The sequence below is a fragment of the Panthera onca genome, chromosome A1 (assembly GCF_046562875.1).
Source record: "Panthera onca isolate mPanOnc1 chromosome A1, mPanOnc1 haplotype 2, whole genome shotgun sequence".
In the NCBI taxonomy this organism is placed as follows: domain Eukaryota; kingdom Metazoa; phylum Chordata; class Mammalia; order Carnivora; family Felidae; genus Panthera; species Panthera onca.
In genome coordinates this window covers 131,276,411-131,298,668 of record NC_138339.1, presented here as the reverse complement: position 1 = coordinate 131,298,668, position 22,258 = coordinate 131,276,411, and the positions used below count along the sequence as shown (strand labels likewise).

The 22,258-nt window shown below is 36.8% G+C and overlaps 1 protein-coding gene across 1 annotated transcript; it reads left to right on the top strand.

Annotated features, from left to right (window-relative positions):
* The first annotated feature begins 12,362 nt into the window (after nt 1–12,362).
* Nucleotides 12,363–13,713, top strand: LOC145715363 (heterogeneous nuclear ribonucleoprotein A1). The gene has a single exon (XM_081795275.1). The coding sequence runs from the start codon at nt 12,424–12,426 to the stop codon at nt 13,384–13,386; it is 963 nt and encodes a 320-aa protein (XP_081651401.1). The 5' UTR covers nt 12,363–12,423; the 3' UTR covers nt 13,387–13,713.
* Nucleotides 13,714–22,258: the final 8,545 nt, after the last annotated feature.

The following is a 22,258-nucleotide window of genomic DNA, read 5'->3' as shown; positions in this document are numbered from 1 at the left end:
CCTTTTATACTACACCAAAATGAATGTAATTTTGCATTTGCATTTTCTCATTTTGGCTATGTTGGGATTTTTTTCTAACAGGTCAGTTCATCAAGATGATTCCATAGTTCAAGGAGGCACCAAGATGTTTGTTGACAGAACATGAAGAGACTACCTGAGAATAGGAACTTAATGTCCCAGAATAAAGTCCTGGCAAATTGCAACTAATAACTGACTGAGAAATCTTAGAAGCTTAACATAAGTGTAAGAATTTACTTTTTTTTTCCTCTAGATTATTATGGCACATCTGACATTCTTTGATATTTTACATAGTACATTATCTATTTTGTGCTCGCTAATTAGCAACACTCAGAGCTTATTATGCCTGGACCATTGCCCAGCACAAACTCGGTTTTTTGTATGCATTGGCAATGCAGAAACTATAGATATGCCTTAAAAGTACTAACAGAGATGAGTATTTCCACATCTGACTACTATTTTCAGTTTGAGTATCTAAATATGATTTATAATCTGCTAATTCAATGAATAAACCATTAATTCGTAAACGATACATTTTCTAATTAGAGCAGAGAGATGCCACAGGCCTGGGGAAGTGAGTAGGATTTGAGTCTCGTCCATAACTCTTTTATTTAGAACTGATTTAAAGGTTATTTAGGGCTGAGGCGCCTGGGTGGCTCAATTGGTTGGGCATCTGACTTCAGCTCAGGTCATGATCTTGGAATTCGTGGGTCCAAGCCCTGCGCGGGCTCTGTGCTGACAACTCAGAACCTGGAGTCTGCTTCAGATTCTGTGTCTCCCTTTCTCTCTGCCCCTTGCCTGCTGGTGCTTTGTCTCTCTCTCTCTCAAAAGTGAATAAACATTTAAAAAAAATAAATAAATAAAGTTTATTTAGGGCTAATTTGGAAATTTAAGGAGGCTTAAGGAAAGATTTTTCCTCTTCAATATTTTCCATTTAGATTGGAAATGATGTATTGAGGCAGATAAGCTTCATGTCAGAAGATGATGGGAGCAGAAAGTAAGTAGAGAAAGAAAATGAGGAGAGTAGTGGGAGAAGAAATATACCCTGACAATCAATCCTACCTCAGACTAAGGAAAAACACTTTACAGGGCAGCTACATCGGACATCCCTCCACCTACCCTGACCCAAGAAAAACAAAAAGAGGAGAGAAAAATCCAAAAGAAAAAAAAACATTATAATGCCCTCAACTTTTCTTTGCCATTCAGAAAGTGTTTCAGAGTGCCATTCAGCTGTACATTGGTGATTTTCCCCTGAGTTCCTCACTTTAGCAGCCCCCAAAAGATAGTATGTTTCTCTGTGTACATATCTAGGTCTGGGGTGGCATCTGGAAGAGGAGAATTACACTTCAGGTTTATAACCTTCTTTGCAGCTTTTCTGGAAATTAACTTAGCTTTATTTACACCTGCCTTCAAAAAATAAACACTCAAGCAGCCCTGATGGCAATAAACCAGATGGAATCAATAATTTACATATCTCTAGAGGAGTCTGTCAAGAATCAAAAGCAAAAGAAATGATTGACTATTTTACAGAAATTACTTTATTCTAACAGAGTTGAGACATCCATTCTTTGATTGAATTTAACTGATTCTATATTTGCCTTCAATTAAATACTACTGAGAACCAGCACAGCATTGTTTCTTGAAAAAAGAAAGAGAAATGAGGCAGTGTGGGTGGGAAAGGAACAAAAAGAAAAAAAGGGGGGTGGGCCTGGCTGGCTCAGTGAGTGGAGCATGAGACTCTTAGTGCTCAGGGTCATGAACTTGAGCCCCATACTGGGTGTAGGGATTGCTTAAAAAAAGAAAAAGAGGGGCACCTGGGTGGTTCAGTTGGTTAAGCAGCTCACTCTTGATTTCAGCTCAGGTGATGATCTCATGGTTTGGTTCCATGGGATGTAGCCCCACATCGGGCTGATGGAAGAGTCTGCTTGGGATTCTCTCCCTTTCTCTCTGCCCCTCCCCCACGTATACATGCCGGCTCCTTCTATCTCTCTCTCAAAGTGAATAAGTAAACTTTTAAAAAAAAGAAAGAAAGAAAAATCAAAAAGAAAAACCTAGTAGAGTAAAAAGAATTTACTCATGCTGAGTCCTTTCCTTGCCAGGAAATTTTCCAATCCCTGTGACTTAATTTCTTTGATCTATTTGCTATAAACACCCAGATAAAATAACACAGGTTCCCCCCCCCCCCGCCCCCATAAGTATATAAATATGGCCATTTAACTTCTCCATGTTGTTCTCTAAATAATGGATTTTATTCATAAACATGCCTACAGCTGAGCTATTTAGAAAGGTAGTTACAGATGTGTTATGATCAATGTTGGAAAACTATCTCCTGCTTTGCGGAAAGTATAGATCCTCATCCTCCTTCAGCAGAGTCACTGTTTCCTTTCTTTCTCTCTTCATTTCCTGTGCTTTATCAGCTTCACTCCCAAACCCTTAAGTGATGTTTCCCCAACCATAAAGTCATCCTTCTCAGCGGGAGGAGGAACATGTGTCCATCCACCACTCTCATTTTCATATTGAATTTCTGTGGGTTTCTGCTGTTACGCCTCCAGGTACACTCATAGGGAATAGTTCTTCATATTCAGTTACCCTATAAATTTAATCTCTGGATTTACACTATATTTTACCAAGAATCAGGACACCATTCTTTGTATTTAGGTATTTTATTGTATTTAAAGATTATTTCTTTTTCACCTACCTTTAATAAAATTCATCACATCAGTAGAGAATACAGTTGATAATAATAGTAATTTTTTTTCTTTTCCTGCCTGCATAGTTTTCTTAAAGGGAAACAGCTCCAAGACTATGTAATAGCTTTAAAAACAAACAGCTGAATTTGCAAAAGTTTGGTTTTCACATCTGTGCTTCCCTCATCACCGCTATACTGATTCTAGCTCTTCCCTGAATACAAACTCCAGCCATTTCTTCTTTAAGTTCACCATGTTTGATCAAGTCCACAGATCCATTTTAGGATAGTGGGTCATGAAATAAACTGAGTTTCCACTGAGTGAATAAAGTCTGTAGAGTCATAAGCCATTGACCTTAATCAGAATTCATTTGAGATATGTTTAGGTATATCATAAAAACCAAATCAGTAAATCCAAACAAGGCAGAAACAAACATAAGGGAAAGGGAACAAATTAAAAATAGGACAGATAAAAAGCAAATAGCAAGATAGTATATTTAAACCCACTTTGAGTTGCCCCCACATACCCACTTGAATGGTTAACATTAAAAGGACGGACAATACAAAGTGTTGGCAAAGATATGGGATGACTGAAACTCCCATTTGTGGCTCGTCTTAGTGCACAATGATACTTCAAGAAGGATCATTGGAGCCACTTAGAGAAGCTTGACAGTTTATTCAAATGTTGAACATATACTTACCATATGACTCAGCAATTCTATCCCTTATTGTTTATCTACGAAAAATCAAAACATTTTGACAGACTTGTACTCAAATGTTTTAGCAGCTTTATTAATAAACTTTATCCCAAACTTGAGATAATCCAAATGTCATCAGATGGTGAATGGATAAACATACTTTGACATATTCATACATTATAATACTACTCAGCAATATAAAGGAACCAACAACGGACACATGTAGCAACATGGATGAATGTTGAAAGTATCATGCTAAGTGAAAGAAACTATAAAGACTACACATGGTACGATTCCATTGTATAAGCTTTTAGAAAAGACTATAGTGAAAGAACAATTAGTATCTGTTACTGGTTTGGGTGATAGGAGTGGACTGACCACAAAAGGGAACAAAGGAACTTTTCAGAGTGATGGAAATATTCCATATCATGACTGTAATGGCACTTACCATTGTATATACTTGTCAAAACTTATTTCGGTATATGCTTAATATTGTTGAATTTTGCATGTAAATTACACCTCTATAAAGCTGACAAAAAATAGTTGAGTTAGATTGTACTGATCAAAATGAGAATATATTTATTTTAAAAAAGGAGAATATATTATATATATTATGAAGAAAGAAGGAACAGTATTAGGGCCAGGGAGAGAGGGAGAGTGAGAAATAAGATATGAAAGAATATAGTCAGGACAGTAGAATGCTTGGCTTTATTGAAGTCACAAAACTGAGGCCATTTAAGAACACAGTAGTTTTGTCACATAGTATTCAGGCCTCTCAATAAAGCCTAAAATTTAGGGGCGCCTGGGTGGCGCAGTCGGTTAAGCGTCCGACTTCAGCCAGGTCACGATCTCGTGGTCCGTGAGTTCGAGCCCCGCGTCAGGCTCTGGGCTGATGGCTCGGAGCCTGGAGCCTGTTTCCGATTCTGTGTCTCCCTCTCTCTCTGCCCCTCCCCCGTTCATGCTCTGTCTCTCTCTGTCCCAAAAATAAATTAAAAACGTTGAAAAAAAAAAAATTAAAAAAAAAAAAAAAAAAAAAAAAAGCCTAAAATTTAGAATGTACCACTCCTGATGGGATATATTTCATAATAATGAGATAAAAATGAGAAACTATTTGGAAACAATATATATGATAATGAGACACAGAATTAAATATGGTTCCATCTGTTTGTTTTGAAAAGATTTGGGGAGAAGTTTTGTTTTGTTTTGAGATATTAAAAAAATTCATGATTGACATACAAAAGGCTATATATACTTAAGTTATAGATACAACTTAAAGAGTTTAGACATAAGTGTACATCATGAAATTATCAATTCCATAAACATATCCATTACCTCCAAAAGTTTCCATCCACCCTATTTATGTATTTTATTATGATAAAATAGTTAACATAAGATATACCTTCTTTACAAATTTTTAAGTATGTGGGGAAGAGTTTGAGAGACATTTATATAAAAAAGTGGTGAGCCCACAAAGGGAAAGAATTTGAATCTCATGAAAAAGAATGTTATTACCCAAAAGTCAATCAAGAGAAAGTTTTATGGGCGCTAGCTTTGTTTCAAAGTCTGTGTAAGTAATTTATCATGTAATTGCCTTTCTATATCATTTTTTTTTCTTTTCAGTGGCATCTTCCTGGAAGAACTTTACACTGGAGAACAGTTGAAGCTCACCATTCTGGGGCCCCAGGTAGGTTTGCCCAGAACTGGAACAACTCTTATTTGCTGTTTAGTTTCCTGTCCATTCCTTACCACCCTAGAGGACTAGTACTGTCCAGAATGGGAATAGAACAAGGCATCTTCTTCTTGGCCATTAGCAGTTTTCTGTTTCCAGAGGCTTGATGGGATTCACTTGTCTTCAGAATATTACAAATGATGTATTTGTAGGAGAGAGTTGGGATCATTCTGCCCTAATTTCAGGAGGGACTTCATTTTTCATATTTGGAAGCAACTCATTTGTCATGGTGAATGAGTTATTTGAGTTTTTTAGGAGATTTTATTTTCTAGAGCCTCAATATATCCACCATAATGATATCATAAAAAGTATGTTCACTGCCTTAAAACCCTTTGGCTCCACCTATTCATTCTTCCTATTCCACCAACCCCTGGCAATCACTGTTCTTTTTACCATTTCCATAGTTTTATCTTTTCCAGAATGTCATATCGTTGGAATCATACAGGATGTAGCCTTTTCACATTGGCCTTTTTCACTTTGTAATATTCATTGAAAGTTCCACCATGTCTTTTTATGGCTTGATAGCTCGTTTCATTTTGGTGCTAATATTCCACTGTCTGGATGTACTACAGTTGTGTTTTACCCATTCAATCAAGACATCTTGATTGCCTTCCAAGTTTTGTCAGTTATTAATAAAGCTGGTATAAACATCCATGTGCGGGTTTTGGGGTGCACATGAGGCTTAAGCTCCTTCAGATAAATACCAAGGAGCAGTTACTGGATCCTATGGAAAGAGTGTTTAGTTTTGCAAGAAACCACCCAACTGTCTTCCAAAATGACCGTATGATTTTGTGTTCTCACCAGCAATGAATGAGAGTTCCTGAATATGGTGTTTCAGTGTTCTAGACTCCAGTCATTATAATAGGGGTGTAGTGGCATCTCACTGTTGTTTAAATTTGCATTTCCCTGGTGACATAGGAGGCTGAACATCTTTCATATGCTTACTTCCTACCTGTATGTCTTCTTTGATGAGATTTCTACTAAGGTCTTTGGCCTATTTTTAAATTAGGTTGTTTATTTTCTTATTGTTTAGTTTTAAGATTTCTTTGTATACTTTAGACAGATAGTTTTTGAACATGTACATTAATTGTCAGCTCTCTCGTGTAATTCTCGCTATGTGGCATTGTTGGAAATAATTTAGCAAAACAACGGATTAGAAATAAATCTCTAGATTTTTCTCCCTAATAGGAATTAAAAGACTTTGGCAAATTGATAAAAGGTGAAAAGAAAATTTTGTAAAACTGACTGGCTCAGTCAGTTAAGCTTCCGACTCGACTTCCGCTCAGGTCATGATCTCATGCTTCATGGGATAGAGCCCCACGTTGGGCTCTGGACTGACAGCACAGAGCCTACTTGGGATTCTCTCCCTCTCTTTCTGCATCTCTCTCTCTCTCTCTCTCTCTCAAAGTAAATAAATAAACTTTTAAAAAAAGAAAAGAAAATTTGGTAACACATAAGGTGATGTGACTACATGTAGAATTCTGTTTAGAGACAGACTTTAGGCATTCTTAAACCCAAATCTCCAGATAGTTTAACCTGAAGGACCTGTAGTAATCCTTTTGGCTACAGAAAACAAGCTCAGTACCTCTCAATAAGAGACTCCCTGTGTTTATGTTTATATCTACCATCAGTGGTACAAATTAGATCTTCAGTAAATATTATGGGAATAAGTGTTTTACATTATGTTGTAGTTATATATAAAAACCAAAGCAAAAATTAAATTTGATGAGCTAGTGATCATTTTGAAAGAGAAATTAACTTATTTTTTAAAAAACTATTTCCAAAAGGAAAGGCCAAAGTTTTTTAAAGTAGATACATCCAATAGGCATTACCTATCTATATTGCTATTTGTAAATCAGTGACTTTATCTGATCTTTGTTAAATTTGCTAGACACAGTTGTAAATTCTCTGCAAAACAAGGACATCCATTTTTGTCAGTGTTTGAGAGTGTGTATTGCTCATGTAATTTAAGCAGGGGGGTGACCGCAAATTCTGATGAAATGCCTGCTGCTATGAGCCTTACGATAAGGATTTCACATCCTACCCCTTCACTTTGCACACAAGATAGCACGACACAGTGGTGATTGCCTCTGGGATTCTAAACAGGGAGGTTTGCTCCAGAAGGTCTCGCTCGTTCACTTCCAGTGTGCAACTTTGTAAGTGTTCAGGGTAGGTGGAAACAAGGGAGTGTCCAACACATAGGAGGAAAACGATTGCTCCTGTTCGACGATAGGCTGAAGGTTCCAGAGTTCTTCCATGCTCACTCTTTGGCCTCAGGCTGGCTGGGAGTACTGCTGTCAGTTTCCTGGGTATTGTTTTAGGCCTTCTGAATAAAGCCTACATATCTTCTCAGTCACTTGAACACTGCTTTCTAGTCCTATGCATGGTATGTCTGGTCTTTTTATTCTCTTCGTTGAAAAGCTTAACACTATAGGAGTCATAGTAGATTGCTTTGTATTTTGAAATCTTCAAACTACTTCACAACTTCAAGCCAGTGGCAGTCCGATCTATGTACTAAAAGCTAAAACAAAAACCCTATGTGTCTTGAGAGCCTTCTGTATCCCTCTCAGCTAATCACTGCCGTGGATCCGCCTTGTGAAATATATGTTCCCTCATGCCAATCGCTTTACCCTTCACTTGTAATTTTATAATTGTATCAGGTTAGTTTCTTCCCCTGAGTATTTCCACCTATCCTCAGAAGACAGTTTTAATACTGCAAAAGTGATCATGTTGAGCATCTGTAATAAAAAAAATCAGGAGAACAGAGCAGAAGGAAGGGGAGATAGGAATCCCATAGATCAGGATTGGAGCAGGGCATCCAGAGGGAACTGCCAGTAAGAAAGTAAAGGAATAGGATAGTAAAGGAAAGAAATAAACTTCTGGGAAATAGAAAGTGACTGAGAGGTTGCTATGGAGTGATAAAAAAGTAGTGGAGGAATCACAACCTAGAGTACATTCTAAAGAAGTGGAGAAAGAGTGAAAGTTTGACCTCCTCCTAGCCGATTTGGATGCCTTTTATTTCTTTGTGTTGTCTGATTGCTGGGGCTAAGACTTCCAATACTATGTTGAATAACAGTGCTGAGTGGACCTCCCTGTCTTGTTCCTGACCTTAGGGGAAAAGCTTCAGTTTTTCCCCATTGAGGATGATATTAGCGGTGGGTCTTTCGTATATGGCTTTTATGATTTTGAGGTATGATCCTTCTATCCCTTTATTGAGGGTTTTTATCAAGAAAGGATGTTCTATTTTGTCAGATGCTTTCTCTGCATCTAGAGAAGATCCTATGGTTCTTGTCCTTGCTTTTATTAATGTGATGAATCACACTGATTGTTTGATTGTTTTGTGGATATTCAACCATCCCTGCATCCCAGGTATAAATCCCACTTGGTCGTGGTGAATAATTTTTTTAATGTATTGTTGGATCTGGTTGGCTAATATCTTGTTGATGATTTTATGCATCCATGTTCATCAGGGAAATTGGTCTATAGTTCTCCTTTTTAGTGGGGTCTATGAATGGTTTTGGAATCAAGGTAATGCTGGCTTCATAGATAGAGTTTGGAAGTTTTCCTTCCATTTCTATTTTTTGGAACAGCTTCAACAGAATAGGTATTAATTCTTCTTTAAATGTTTGGTAGAATTCCCCTGAAAAGCCATCTGGCCCTGGACTCTTGTTTTTTGGGAGATTTTTGATTACTAATTTGATTTCCCACCAAAAAACTGCTAGGACTGATTCATGAATTCAGCAAAAGTTGCAGGATATAAAATCAGTGCACAGAAATCGGTTGCATTCCTATACACCAACAATGAAGCAACAGAGAGAGAAATCAAGGAATCGATCCCATTTACAATTGCAGCAAAAACCATAAAATACCTAGGAATAAATCTAACCAAAGAGGTGAAAAATCTATGCACTGAAAACTATATAAAGCTTATGAAAGAAATTGAAGAAGACACAAAAAAATGGAAAAATAGTCCATGCTCCTGGATAGGAAGAACAAATATTGTTAAAATGTGAATACTACCCAAAGCAATCTACATAGTCAATGCATTCCCTATCAAAATAATACCAGCATTCTTCACAGAGCTAGAACAAACATTCCTAAATTTGTATGGAACCAGAAAAGACCCCGAAAAAAAGGGGGGTGCCTGGGTGGCTTGGTTGGTTAAGCTTCTGGCTTTAGCTCAGGTCATGATCTCAGCCCACATCAGACTCTGTGCTAACAGCTCACAGCCTGAAGCCTGCTTCATTTTCTGTGTCTCCACCTCTCTCTGCCCCTCCCATGTTCACATTCTGTCTCTCTGTGTCTCAAAAACAAACATTAAAAAAAATTTTTTTAAAGACCCCTAATAGCCAAAGCAATCTTGAAGAAGAAAACCAAAGCAGGAGGCATCACAATCCCAGACTTCAAGCTATACTACAAAGCTGTAATCCTCAAGACAGCGTGGTACTGGCATAGAGAACCCAGAAACGGACCCACAAACATATGGTCAACTAATCTTTGACAAAACAGGAAAGAATATCCAATGGAATAAAGACAGTCTCTTCAGCAAGTGGTGCTGGGAAAACTGGACAGTGACAAGCAGAAAAATGAACCTGGACCACTTTCTTACACCATACACAAAAATAAACTCAAAATGGATGAAAGACCTCAATGTAAGACAGGAAGCCATCAGAATCCTCAAGGAGAAAGCAGGCAAAAACCTCTTTGACCTCGGATGCAGCAACTTCTTACTCAACACATTTCTAGAGGCAAGGGAAATAAAAGCAAAAATTAACTATTGGAACCTCATAAAAATAAAAAGCTTCCGCACAGCGATGGAAATGATCAGCAAAGCTAAAAGGCAACCGACAGAACGGGAGAAGATATTTGCAAACGACATATCAGACAAAGGGTTAGTATCCAAAATCTATAAAGAATTATCAAACTCAACACCAAAAAACAAATAATCCAGTGAAGAAATGGGCAAAAGAGATTAAATAGACACTTCTCCAAAGAAGACATCCAAATGGCCAACCAACACTTGAAAAAATGCTCCACATCACTCATCATCAGAGAAATACAAATCAAAACCACAATGAGATACCACCTCACACCTGTCAGAATGGCTAAAATTAACAACTCGGGAAAAAACAAGTGTTGAGGATATGGAGAGAGGGGAACCTCCTCTTGCACTGCTGGTGGGAATGCAAACCGGTGCAGCCACTCTGGAAAACAGTATGGAGGTTCATCAAAAAATAAAAAATAGAACTACCCTATGACCCAGCAATTGCACTGCTAGGTATTTATCCAAGGGATACAAGTATGCTGTTTCAGAGGGGCACATGCATCCCAATGTTTCTAGCAACACTATCAACAATAGCCAAAGTATGGAAAGAGCCCAAATGTCCATCGATGGATGAATGGATAAAGAAGATGTGGTATATCTATACAATGGAGTATTACTGGGCAATCAGAAAGAATGACATCTTGCCATTTGCAAATACGTAGATGGAACTAGAGGGTATTATGCTAAGCGAAATTAGAGAAAGACAAATATCAGATGACTTCACTCATGTGAGGACTTTAAGATACAAAACAGATGAACATAAGGGAAGGGAAGCAAAAATATTATAAAAACAGGGAGGGGGACAAAAACATAAGAGACTCTTAAATATGGAGAACAAACAGAGGGTTACTGGAGGGGTTGTGGGAGAGGGGGGATGGGCTAAATGGGTAAGGGGCACTAAGGAATCTACTCCTGAAATCATTGTTGCACTATATGCTAACTAAATTGGATGTAAATGTAAAAAATAAATACAAAAATAAAAAATAAAAGAAAAAAAACCAAACCTCTCTAAAAGGGATCTGGGAAGAACCAAGGGGGGTGGGCGGGGCAGGGAAAAGAAGAGATAAAAACAAAGAGAAAGAAGATCTTAGAAATTAGAATAAAATTACTGAAATAAAACATAAAAAGATTTGGGAGACAAAGTTAAGACAATTTCTAAGATTGTAAAATGAAATGAATACAAACCTATAGAGTGATGTGTAAGTTTACCAAGTTGAAAAGTTTGAAAATTCCCAATGGGACTTGATAAAATGGAAATTCGCTATTACCTCATAATTAATAAATATCCACATTATTTTAAAATGGAACTATTTTGGGACTCCTGGATGGCTCAGTCAGTTTGGTGTCCGACTTCAACTCAGGTCATGATCTCATGGTTTGTGGATTCGAGCTCCATGTCAGGCTCTGCGCTGTGAGCACAGAACTTGCTTCAGATCCTCTGTCTGTCTCTCTCTCTCTCTGTTTCTGTCTCAAAAATAAATGAACATTTTTTTAATCCAAATAAATAAATAAATAAATAAATAAATAAATAAATAAAATGGAACCATTTTTGCATGTCCATAATTTTCACTTCAGTTACCTTTGCCACAAGCAGTTTCACTACATGACTAATTGACCATAAGGCAATTCCGTCTTCCAAAATAACCATTTGACAGTCAGTTTCAGTTTTACATTGATGTGGTACTCCCATTTTTATATTATGTAAATAGTAGCCCTCATAATTTTAGTTACACAGTGAAAATGTATGTGGCAAAAATGCTTGTGGCAAAGACATTTATGGCACAACTTCCTAGAACCCCATTTTTGGATTCCAGAAGGCTCTCAACTGCCCTTTCTCTGGTTAGTGGAAAGATGTTGCCCAGTTCCATAGGGTGTATATCCTGGAAATGTGGATGTTGCTTTTGGACTTCAAATAAAGTCAGCTTTGAAATATTTTTGAAATATATACTTCATAATGCCAGAAACGTTAAGCTGTATATAACTGGAAACCTAATCAATGATGTCTTCAACAAACAGCAATTTGTTTTGTTCCCCAAGCAAGAAGTCAGATGTGGGTGGTTGTAGGTATTGGTTCAACTGCTTAAAGATACTACCAAGACCCCCATGCTCTTATTGTCCTTCCCTTCTTCTATCCTTACCTGTTGCCTTTAATTCTTGCCCTTGTCATCTCTTGGAGATATCCTCACACAAATATTCTAACAAAGAAGACAGCTCTTTGTCTTCTCGGAAAGGAAACTCTTCCTCAAACTGTCTATTGTATCTCCTTAGTCAGAAATGGGCTGACTCCAGACCAGTTACTGGCAAATTAAATGAAATTCCCATGACTAACTAGACCAATTATGATTCATCCTCCTGAACTGTGGGTGGGGACTCCTTCTCCTGAGACTACTTGTTAAAGGTCTGTTTGCTTTCTGCCCGTGGACGCCGCCGAGTAAGCATCGTGAAAGTCTCCCCTCCCACCGCCGTCATGTCTAAGTCAGAGTCTCCCAAAGAGCCTGAACAGCTGCGGAAGCTTTTCATTGGAGGTTTGAGCTTTGAAACAACCGATGAGAGTCTGAGGAGCCATTTTGAGCAATGGGGAACGCTTACGGACTGTGTGGTAATGAGAGATCCAAACACCAAGCGCTCCAGAGGCTTTGGGTTTGTCACCTATGCCACTGTGGAAGAGGTGGATGCAGCCATGAATGCAAGGCCACACAAGGTGGATGGAAGAGTTGTGGAACCAAAGAGGGCTGTCTCGAGAGAAGATTCTCAAAGACCTGGTGCCCACTTAACTGTGAAAAAGATTTTTGTCGGTGGCATTAAAGAAGACACTGAAGAACATCATCTAAGAGATTATTTTGAACAGTATGGGAAAATTGAAGTGATTGAAATCATGACTGACCGAGGCAGTGGCAAAAAGAGAGGCTTTGCTTTTGTAACCTTTGACGACCATGACTCTGTAGACAAGATTGTCATTCAAAAATACCATACTGTGAACGGCCACAACTGTGAAGTAAGGAAAGCTTTATCTAAGCAAGAGATGGCTAGTGCTTCTTCCAGCCAAAGAGGTCGAAGTGGTTCTGGGAACTTCGGTGGTGGTCGTGGAGGTGGTTTTGGTGGGAATGACAACTTTGGCCGTGGAGGAAACTTCAGTGGGCGAGGTGGCTTTGGCGGCAGTCGAGGTGGTGGTGGATATGGTGGCAGTGGGGATGGCTATAACGGATTTGGTAACGATGGAAGCAACTTTGGAGGTGGTGGAAGCTATAATGATTTTGGCAATTACAACAATCAATCTTCAAATTTTGGACCCATGAAAGGAGGAAATTTTGGAGGCAGAAGCTCTGGCCCCTATGGTGGTGGAGGCCAATACTTTGCCAAACCACGAAACCAAGGTGGCTATGGCGGTTCCAGCAGCAGCAGTAGCTATGGCAGTGGCAGAAGGTTTTAATTACTGCCAGGAAACAAAGCTTAGCAGGAGAGGAGAGCCAGAGAAGTGACAGGGAAGCTACAGGTTACAACAGATTTGTGAACTCAGCCAAGCATAGTGGTGGCAGGGCCTAGCTGCTACAAAGAAGACATGTTTTAGACAATACTCATGTGTATGGGCAAAAAACTCGAGGACTGTATTTGTGACTAATTGTATAACAGGTTATTTTAGTTTCTGTTCTGTGGAAAGTGTAAAGCATTCCAACAAAGGGTTTTAATGTAGATTTTTTTTTTTGCACCCATGCTGTTGATTGCTAAATGTAATAGTCTGATCATGACGCTGAATAAATGTGTCTTTTAAAAAAAAAAAAAAAAAAAAAAAAAAAAAAAAAAAAAAGGTCTGTTTATAGCGAAGAAGGGTGACCATAGAGTAGCCAACACGCTGGCACTGCCACAGGTGTATCCTACAAAATGTTTAATTCTTGGACTGGATGTGGAGGGATAATAAAAAAGTTAAGTAAAAAAAAAAGTTGAACCACACAAAATAGGAAGCCAGGAAAGATAACAAAATGACCCAAAACAGAAAGAATTCCTAAGTAGAAGATATTGGAATAAACTGTGTGTTTAAATTTTGCTTACTTAAATGTATTTGTTAAGGGAAATCCTATTTAGGCCAGTTTATTGTGTTCATTCCTTTCTGGCTGAGAGTTCCATATGGCTGATGAATTAATGCCATGGAAGGAGACTAGAAAGAAAGCGCATTGTCTCAGATCCCAAGTTCTTTACTTTTCTACTCACCTCTGAACTCCTGGGAGGAATTGATGAGGTTCCTCGGGGACAGCTCCTGTGTAATGTATCTCTAGCAATTTTTTTCAATTCTTCCTCAGAGGAAATCAGTGAGGTTACCTTGTTAGTTTCGCCAACAAGATTGTGACTGAGAAATCAGCAGATGCACAGAAGTTCCCATCGTGCTTCTTGCTTCTCTCCTCTAAGACAGGTATTTTATGCTAGACAGTCACATGGGGTGGATCTAATGACAACAGGCACACACCCATTTCATAAAACACCCAAAAGACTTCAAAAAATAAACTGATGTCTGATCAGCTGTAATAGAGTGCCACTTTTCTTCTTTAAAGTGGTCTGAAGAATAATCAGAGGTGCTGCTGCCACTACTGATGAGGGAATAGAATGGCATCACTAAATATTCCTTACTTTGGAGGAGAAAATAATCTTAGATTTAGCTGACTATGTACTCTTTATGTCTGCCTCCTCTCCATATATACATTTACCAGTCTATAGGAAGCCAGAGCTTTGTACTATGGTCATAATTCCTTTGGGCTGAAGTTAAGTTTATAAGCAAAGAATATACAAGAGATCTCTGAGGTTTTTAAAACCACTTTCTTTTATATTTTTATCCAGTATCAAGCACTCTGACTGGTATCATAGAAGGTGAGGAAAAAACAAAGACTACCACATAAACTGTGCCAAGACCATAAATAGATGGGGAGAAATATTATTGTTTAAATGATTAATAAATGTTAAATTTGGGGGCTCATGTTCAATATACATAAGCATGTCACACTTTCTTCACTTACATAATGACTGGGAAGATAGGATTTTAGCTGTAGTTGCAGTACTGATGTCTGAAGTGAAAGAGCCAGGCTATGTGAGGGGTTCTCAAACTGTAGTGTGCATTATTAGTCTCATTTAGAGGACTTATTAAAACACAGATTGCTGGGCCCCACCCCCAGGTTTATGACCACTAAATGTGACCTGGACCAGAAAATTTGCATTTTGACAAGTTTGCTGAGGATACTTGATGCTTCAGGTCTAGGTTCCATAGTTTGGGAACCACTAGCTTACAGTAAATACTGCCTTATTGCATGAAAACAAAGCAAAATGTAGCCCAGATTTTAAGTTTGTTCTTTCCCTGCTCATTCATATATCTATTGGTTGTGAGCTTCTTGAGGCCAGAACCAATGTATTAGCCTGTGTTCTTCACCAGTGTCTACTGGGGTGCCTAGCACATAATAGTGCATATTTATGGGATAACCCACCCTCCATTGGCACCCTCTGATGGCTCCACTGATGCCTGATTCAAATTCTCAAAACATTTCTATCTAAAGCAATTCCACTAACACAAAATTCTTAAAGTTTCAATTCAGAAGAATATCTCAAAGAGATCATGTCTTTGGTTCCATGGATCACTTTATGCTTTCTTTGATTTGAAGACAAATAATCATTGTTGCAGTTGAAGAAAAATGAAATACAACAATAAGATACGGTGTGAGTGTACATAAAAATAATAATCTTAGCTCCAAAAAGCACTATCATACCCAGGCTATTTTATAAGGTATAATGAAAAGTAATAATTTAACTTCCTATATTGCAAGCAATTTCACTTTAATATTTTTATTCATTTATGCAACTGGCATTTATTACTCTTTCAAATAAGTTATTTCTCCTTTATCCTTCTTTGGTACCTGATAATACCTCTGTTATGGCATTTACCATACTTTATTCAAAAAAAATTTTTTCATGTATATTTCCCACAGTAGTCATGTAGTCTCTTTAAGTATATCCCCGTGGGTTAGGCTTGGTATTGGAAATATTAAAAACAAGCATCACAAAGTCATTGCCTTAAAAAACTTTCCATTTGAGAAGATAAGAATGTACATTACATACTTACTTAGAATCACGAACACTTGTAATATTCTATGTATATTTTTACTTCACTAGACATCTTAAAACTATTTGAACAGAAAAGATCCTAATCAACTTGACAGCAAGAACAGAGTATCTCATGCAGTCTTGTAAAATGTCCTATCATAGTAAATGCTCAATGAGTCGTTGTTGAATTTAATGATATAATATGACAGGCATATGGAAGGCTTCCGAGGGCAGGAACCATATTTTATCTACGTACATCTTTGGCCTCTTGCACAGCGCCTTACGTATAGTTAAGAAGTTGGAATACCTGTAAGTTCTCAGGCACCTTAACTTTTTCAGCTCCAAAGTGTTGTAGCTCTATCAATGATTAATGAATCTAAAAGAGAGAAACTCCTGGCTAGTAATCTTAAAATCAGAAGCCTTGCACTGAGGTCTGAAATTGGCACGGTGCTGTATTTAAAACAGCAACAAGAAAATGAAATAGGGAAGTTACAGTCTCCACCGATACTAAAATAGGATGTTATAGCTGGATAAGGGAACCAAGAATTTTATCAGGTCTTTTCCTGGGCCTCGTTGCACAGGCAAAGAGTAGGATAACTAAAACAAATAAGAGTGAAGACATGAACTTCTTTCTACCCACCCCCCAAAACCAGAGCATTTGTGGATGCTTAACATAAACTACTGAACTGTTCATTGGCTAATGTCTCCAGAGTCATGGTTTATTAGCTTTGGCAATGTTGCTTTCTGTTTAAGTTCAGATTAGGCTGGTGTGCAAGAAGTGACGATATTGAGGAATGTTTAAAAAAAAATTCTACCTCACATTGCCAACTAACAGGGAAAAAAGATATTTCATGGCTACATCTAAGTAACTAAAAATGTGCTGACGTGTTAACACAAAAACTCCTACAGTGTATGAAGAAATGTGTTATATTCGTCATCTTACCATGGAGCCAAGATTACATAAATTTTGATATTTATAAATCATAGCACTGAAAGAAGGACCAACTATCCATATTGACTTGATTTGCTTTATTTTCTGGAACTTGTTAGTAGAGATGCAGATGAACTTGGTAACAACACAGTATGATTGTATTGGTTGGCATTTGGGACATCTTTTGATCTGTGCCTCTGATTTTGTGTGGTTTTACACAATGTGCCCCATCCACTTCCTGAATGGTATTGCTGTACCTGTGCTTTCTGGGTGAGAATGCCTTGGACTAATGGGAAAGAGCCATGTGCGTATTTGATGAAAAGAAGGAAAGTAGGAATTTTAAATACTTATATTCTGCAATCACATATACACCCCTAATGATATACCTTCTGTCCATTTTCTATCACATGAGACCACCTCTTTCATTGTGAAATAAACCTAAATCATAATATTGCTAGGTGAATAAGTCTGCATGCAAACATCCTATATAAACAACCATTGTACATAAGGGTGCTATGGACTTTTTAAAAATCTCACTTTATTTTTGATCCATTAAACATCCACAGGTTTTCTTAGTTTTGAAAAATACTGCATAGAGGACATTTTATAGCATATAGGTTATAGAAACCCAGATTTCTGGTCATAATTTGTTTTAGTGTTTAAGAGAAATTGCAAAGCCCTACTTTTCTATCATGGGGAAGCTTGAAAACATTTTTTTACATTGAGAGGATTTCTCCTACTCTGAAATGATGTATACTGTGGAGGGTAGGGTAGATTCTCAGCAAAATGGCCTATACTGCTAATCCTACCTCCCACAGCTCATAGCAGATGTAGCTTCTTTTTTTGGTCAGTTCAAATTCAGTCTAAGAACGCTTCTCCATACATGCTCTAGGTAGCCACCATCAACTCATGAGTGGTGGCACTAAAATAAAAGCCTTTTTGGGTCACCTGCATGACTAAGTGGCTAAGCCTCAGACTTCGGCTCTGGTCATGATCTTGCAGTTCCTGAATTCGAGCCTTGTGTCAGACTCTGTATGGACAGCTCAGAGCCTAGAGCCTGCTTCGGATTCTGTGTCTTCCTCTTCTCTGCCCCTCCCCTGCTTGTTCTCTCTCTCTCTCTCTCTCTCTTTCTCTCTCTCTCTCTCTCTCTCTCTCAAAAATAAATTAAAAGAAATGTTTAAAAAAATTTTTTAAAAGCCTTTTGCTCTTTGGTTCAACGTTTCATTATCTCTCAAGAATGAAACTCAGCATCTGAGATCCAAAGATATACCTACAAACCTGGACCCCCAAGCAAAACTGATAAAATTTTAAAGCACACAGATTTCCCTTTCCCTAAAAATGCAAAAACTACTTAGCAGAATTTGCAATAAGAGGAAACAAAAATTGGGGCATATTTTTCCTTTTCACACCCAACTTGAAGCTAGATTTAATTGCCACTCAACCTGGATAATGCATTGCTATTTAGTTGATCATTTTCAGCAACTACAGCAAGGTCAGTATGTTGATCTGAAGGGGGAAGATGTAAGTAACATTAAATATCTTGTTTGTCAACATGAATATCTTCTGTATTTTTAAAAATCTTATGTTTTTACCTCATAACAGTCCTTCTAGGGAGGAATAATAAATCTCATGTTTACTGTGGAGGAAATGAGACCCTGTGAGATTGAATTACTTGCTCAAGTCATACACCTTTAAGTGGCAAAGCTCAAATCCAAATTTACAACCGTCTACAAGAACCTTGGTTGTTTTATGAAACCTTAAAGATTTTATTTGTTCCTTTGCTTATACTCTGTAAGATTCCAAACTGAGTTAACAGATTCTGAATAAGTCAACCCATAGATTAGGACTTCTGGATTCTTCCAACCGTCTCCTTAAGATTTAAGTTATGCCTATGTTCCCGCATTAGACTCAGAAGAAAGGAATTAAACCTGCCATTATGGTAAAAAAGTAATAATACTATATCAACATAATGCCATGTAAAATAAAAATAATGCTCAACATATTTTCTTTAAATATTGGCTATTCTGAATCTTAGACAACCATAAAAAAAAAAAAGAATAAGATCTTGCCATTTGGTTCAAGATGGATGGACCAGGAGGGTATTATATTAAGTGACATAAGTCAGACTGAGAAAGACAAATTGGCATATGAGTGGAATCTAAAAAACAAAATGAATTAATAAATGAGGAAACAAAAGCAGAATCAGAAGTATAAAAATAGAGAACAAACTGATGGTTGCCAGACGGGAGAGCAGTGAGGAGATGGACAAAATGGGTGAAGGGAAGTGGGCGATACAGGCTTCCAGTTATGAAATGAATAAGTCACAAGAATAAAAGGCACAGCATAGGGAATACAGTCACTGCCATTGTAATGGCATTGTATGGTGACAGAGGGTAGACAAGCTGGTAGTGAACATAACATGAAGTATAGAGAAGATGAATCACTTATGTTGTATACTTGAAATTAATGTCACATTGTGTATCAACTATACTCAGATTTATAATTTATAAATAAATAAATATTGGCTCTTTTTGTTTTATGCATTTCTATCTAAATCTTAGAATTATCTTATCATTGTATATAAAATTACCTCCTGGGATTTTGATTGAAATTGCATTGAATCTATAGATCAGTTTATGGAGAAATGATATTTATAATATTAAGATCTCTAATACATGGCCATACGTACATAGAATACATAATCTTCTATTTATTTAGGTCTTCATTGAATTCTCTCAGTAGGGGTTTTATAATTCTTTCATTAAGTTTATTCCTTAATATTCAAGACTTTTAATGCTGTTATAAATAGTATATCTTTTAAAGTTTTATTTTCTAATTGTTTAAAAAATCAGTATTTTATATTAGCCTTACATCCAATGTACTTCCTGAGATCACCTTTAATTCCTGATTGTAAATCTTTTGGATTTTCCACATAGAAAATATGTAATTTATGAATTATGACTACTCCTTCTTTTCAAACCCTTATAATTTTTATTTTTCCTAGCTCATATCATTTCTTAGAAACTCCAGCACAGTTTAATGGAGGTAGTGATATCAAGCATCATGATCTCATTTCCAGTTTCACAGAGAAAGCTTTTATTATTTCACCATTGTTGTTCTCTGTAGGTTTTATGTTAGTACTACTTACTAGTTTAAGAAAATTCTCCTTAAAAAAAATTAAATTAAATTAAAAAAAAAAGAAAAAAGAAAAAAAAAGAAAATTATCCTTTTACTCTTAGTTTGCTAAGAGGTTTTTTAAATTTGTTTAGTCATGTATATGTGTTCAGTTTTATAAGTGCTTTTTTCCATATCTATTGAATTAATCACATGATTTTTCTCTATCCTGTTAAGGTGATAAATTGCATTTGCTTTTTTTTTTTTAAGTTTATTTACTTATTTTGAGAGAAAGTGTGTATGTGTGTGTGAGTGGGAGAGGAGCAGAGAGAGAGGGAGAGAGAATCCCAAGTAGGCTCTGTAATGTCAGTGCACAGCCCAATGCATGACTTGATCCCACGAACGATCAGCTCATGACCAGAGCCAGTATCAAGAGTCACCCACTTAACTGACCGAGCCACCCAGGTGCCCCTTCTTTTTAAGTGTTAAACCAACTTTGCATTGCTAGAGTGAATCCTGTTCACTTGGTTATGATATGCTTTCTTTTTAAGTTTATTTATTTATTATTTGAGAGAGAGAGAGAGAGACAGAGAGACAGAGAGAGAATCCCAAGCAGGCTCAGCACTGTCAGTTTGGGATTAAGACCTGAGCCAAAACCAAGAGTTGGATGCATAACTGACTGAGCCACCCAGGTGCCCCGTGATATACTTTTTAAAATAATTTGTTATTGGGTTTGATACCGTCTTTTTTTTTTTTAATTTTTTTTTTAACGTTTATTTATTTTTGAGACAGAGAGAGACAGAGAATGAACAGGGGAGGAGCAGAGAGAGAGGGAGACACAGAATCTGAAACAGGCTCCAGGCTCTGAGCTGTCAGCACAGAGCCCCAAGCGGGGCTCGAACTCATGAACCGTGAGATCATGACCTGAGCCGAAGTCGGACGCTTAACTGACCAAGCCACCCATGCACCCCTGATACCTTCTTTTTTTCATAATGTTTGTATTTATGCTCTTAAAATGAATGACCTTTAGTATTCTTTTCTTTTTGGACAGGTTTTTGTAACAAGATTATCTTCATGTAACAAGTTAGGAAGTATTTGTTTCTTTTCTATTCCCTGAAAAACACTATTATTTTTACATGGAAAATTTTACCAGTGAAATCATTAAACTCCATTAGTAGAGGTTTCATTTTTTTATTACAGAATCAACTTTTAAAGCAAATATAGGGCAATTTATATTTTTTGTATCTTCTTGAGTAGGGTTTGATAAGTGGACCTTTTTAAGTAATTTGTCCTTTTCATGTGAATTTTTAAATTTTGTGGATAAAGTTAAAGAAAAAATCTTCTTGTGATCCTTTTAATGTTTACAGGATCTGTAATGATGCCCTCTTTTTCAATCCTGATTTTGGTAATATGTGTGTTCTTTTGTTCTCTTTTGAGGTGTTACTAGTAATATCAATTTCATTAGTCTTTTGCAAAAAAAAAAAAAACCTTGTGTTTTTGTTGAATTTTTCATTTGTGCATTTTTTCTATTTTATTCATTTCTGCTCTTCGCATTATCGCCTTCCTTTTAATTTCTTTGAATCAAATTTGTTTCCTTTCAAACGTCTTCATATCAGATACTTAAATAATTGATTTTTAGGCTTTTCCTCCTCTATACACTTGGTGACATAAATTTTTTTCTATGCATTGTATTAGCTCTACCCCACAAAAACTAATACGAAATATTCTTATCATTGTTCAGTTTAACATATTTTCTAATTTTTATTACAATTTCCTCTTTGACCTAATAATTCTAAAGTGTGATTTAGAATTATTTTGAATAATGTAGAAGTATTTAGAACATTTTTAGATTTTTTTTTTGGTATTAATTTTAGCTTCATTCCACAATGGTCAGAACACTCTGAATTATTTCAATTATTTAAAACTGTGACAATTTTTCCTATGGCCCAGGATAAGATCGGTATTGGCAAGCTTTTGAAACATACTTGGAAATCATGTCTATTCCTTTATTATCAAGCATAATGTTTCATATATGTCAGTTGTAAAGGTCACATTTGTTAATCTTATTCAAACTGATTTTATCTTTAGCAGTGTTTGTCTTGTTCTATTACTTTATGAGGTAGATGTGCTAAAATTCCTTTTATATGTGTATTTGTCTATTTCTGATTTTAGTTCTATC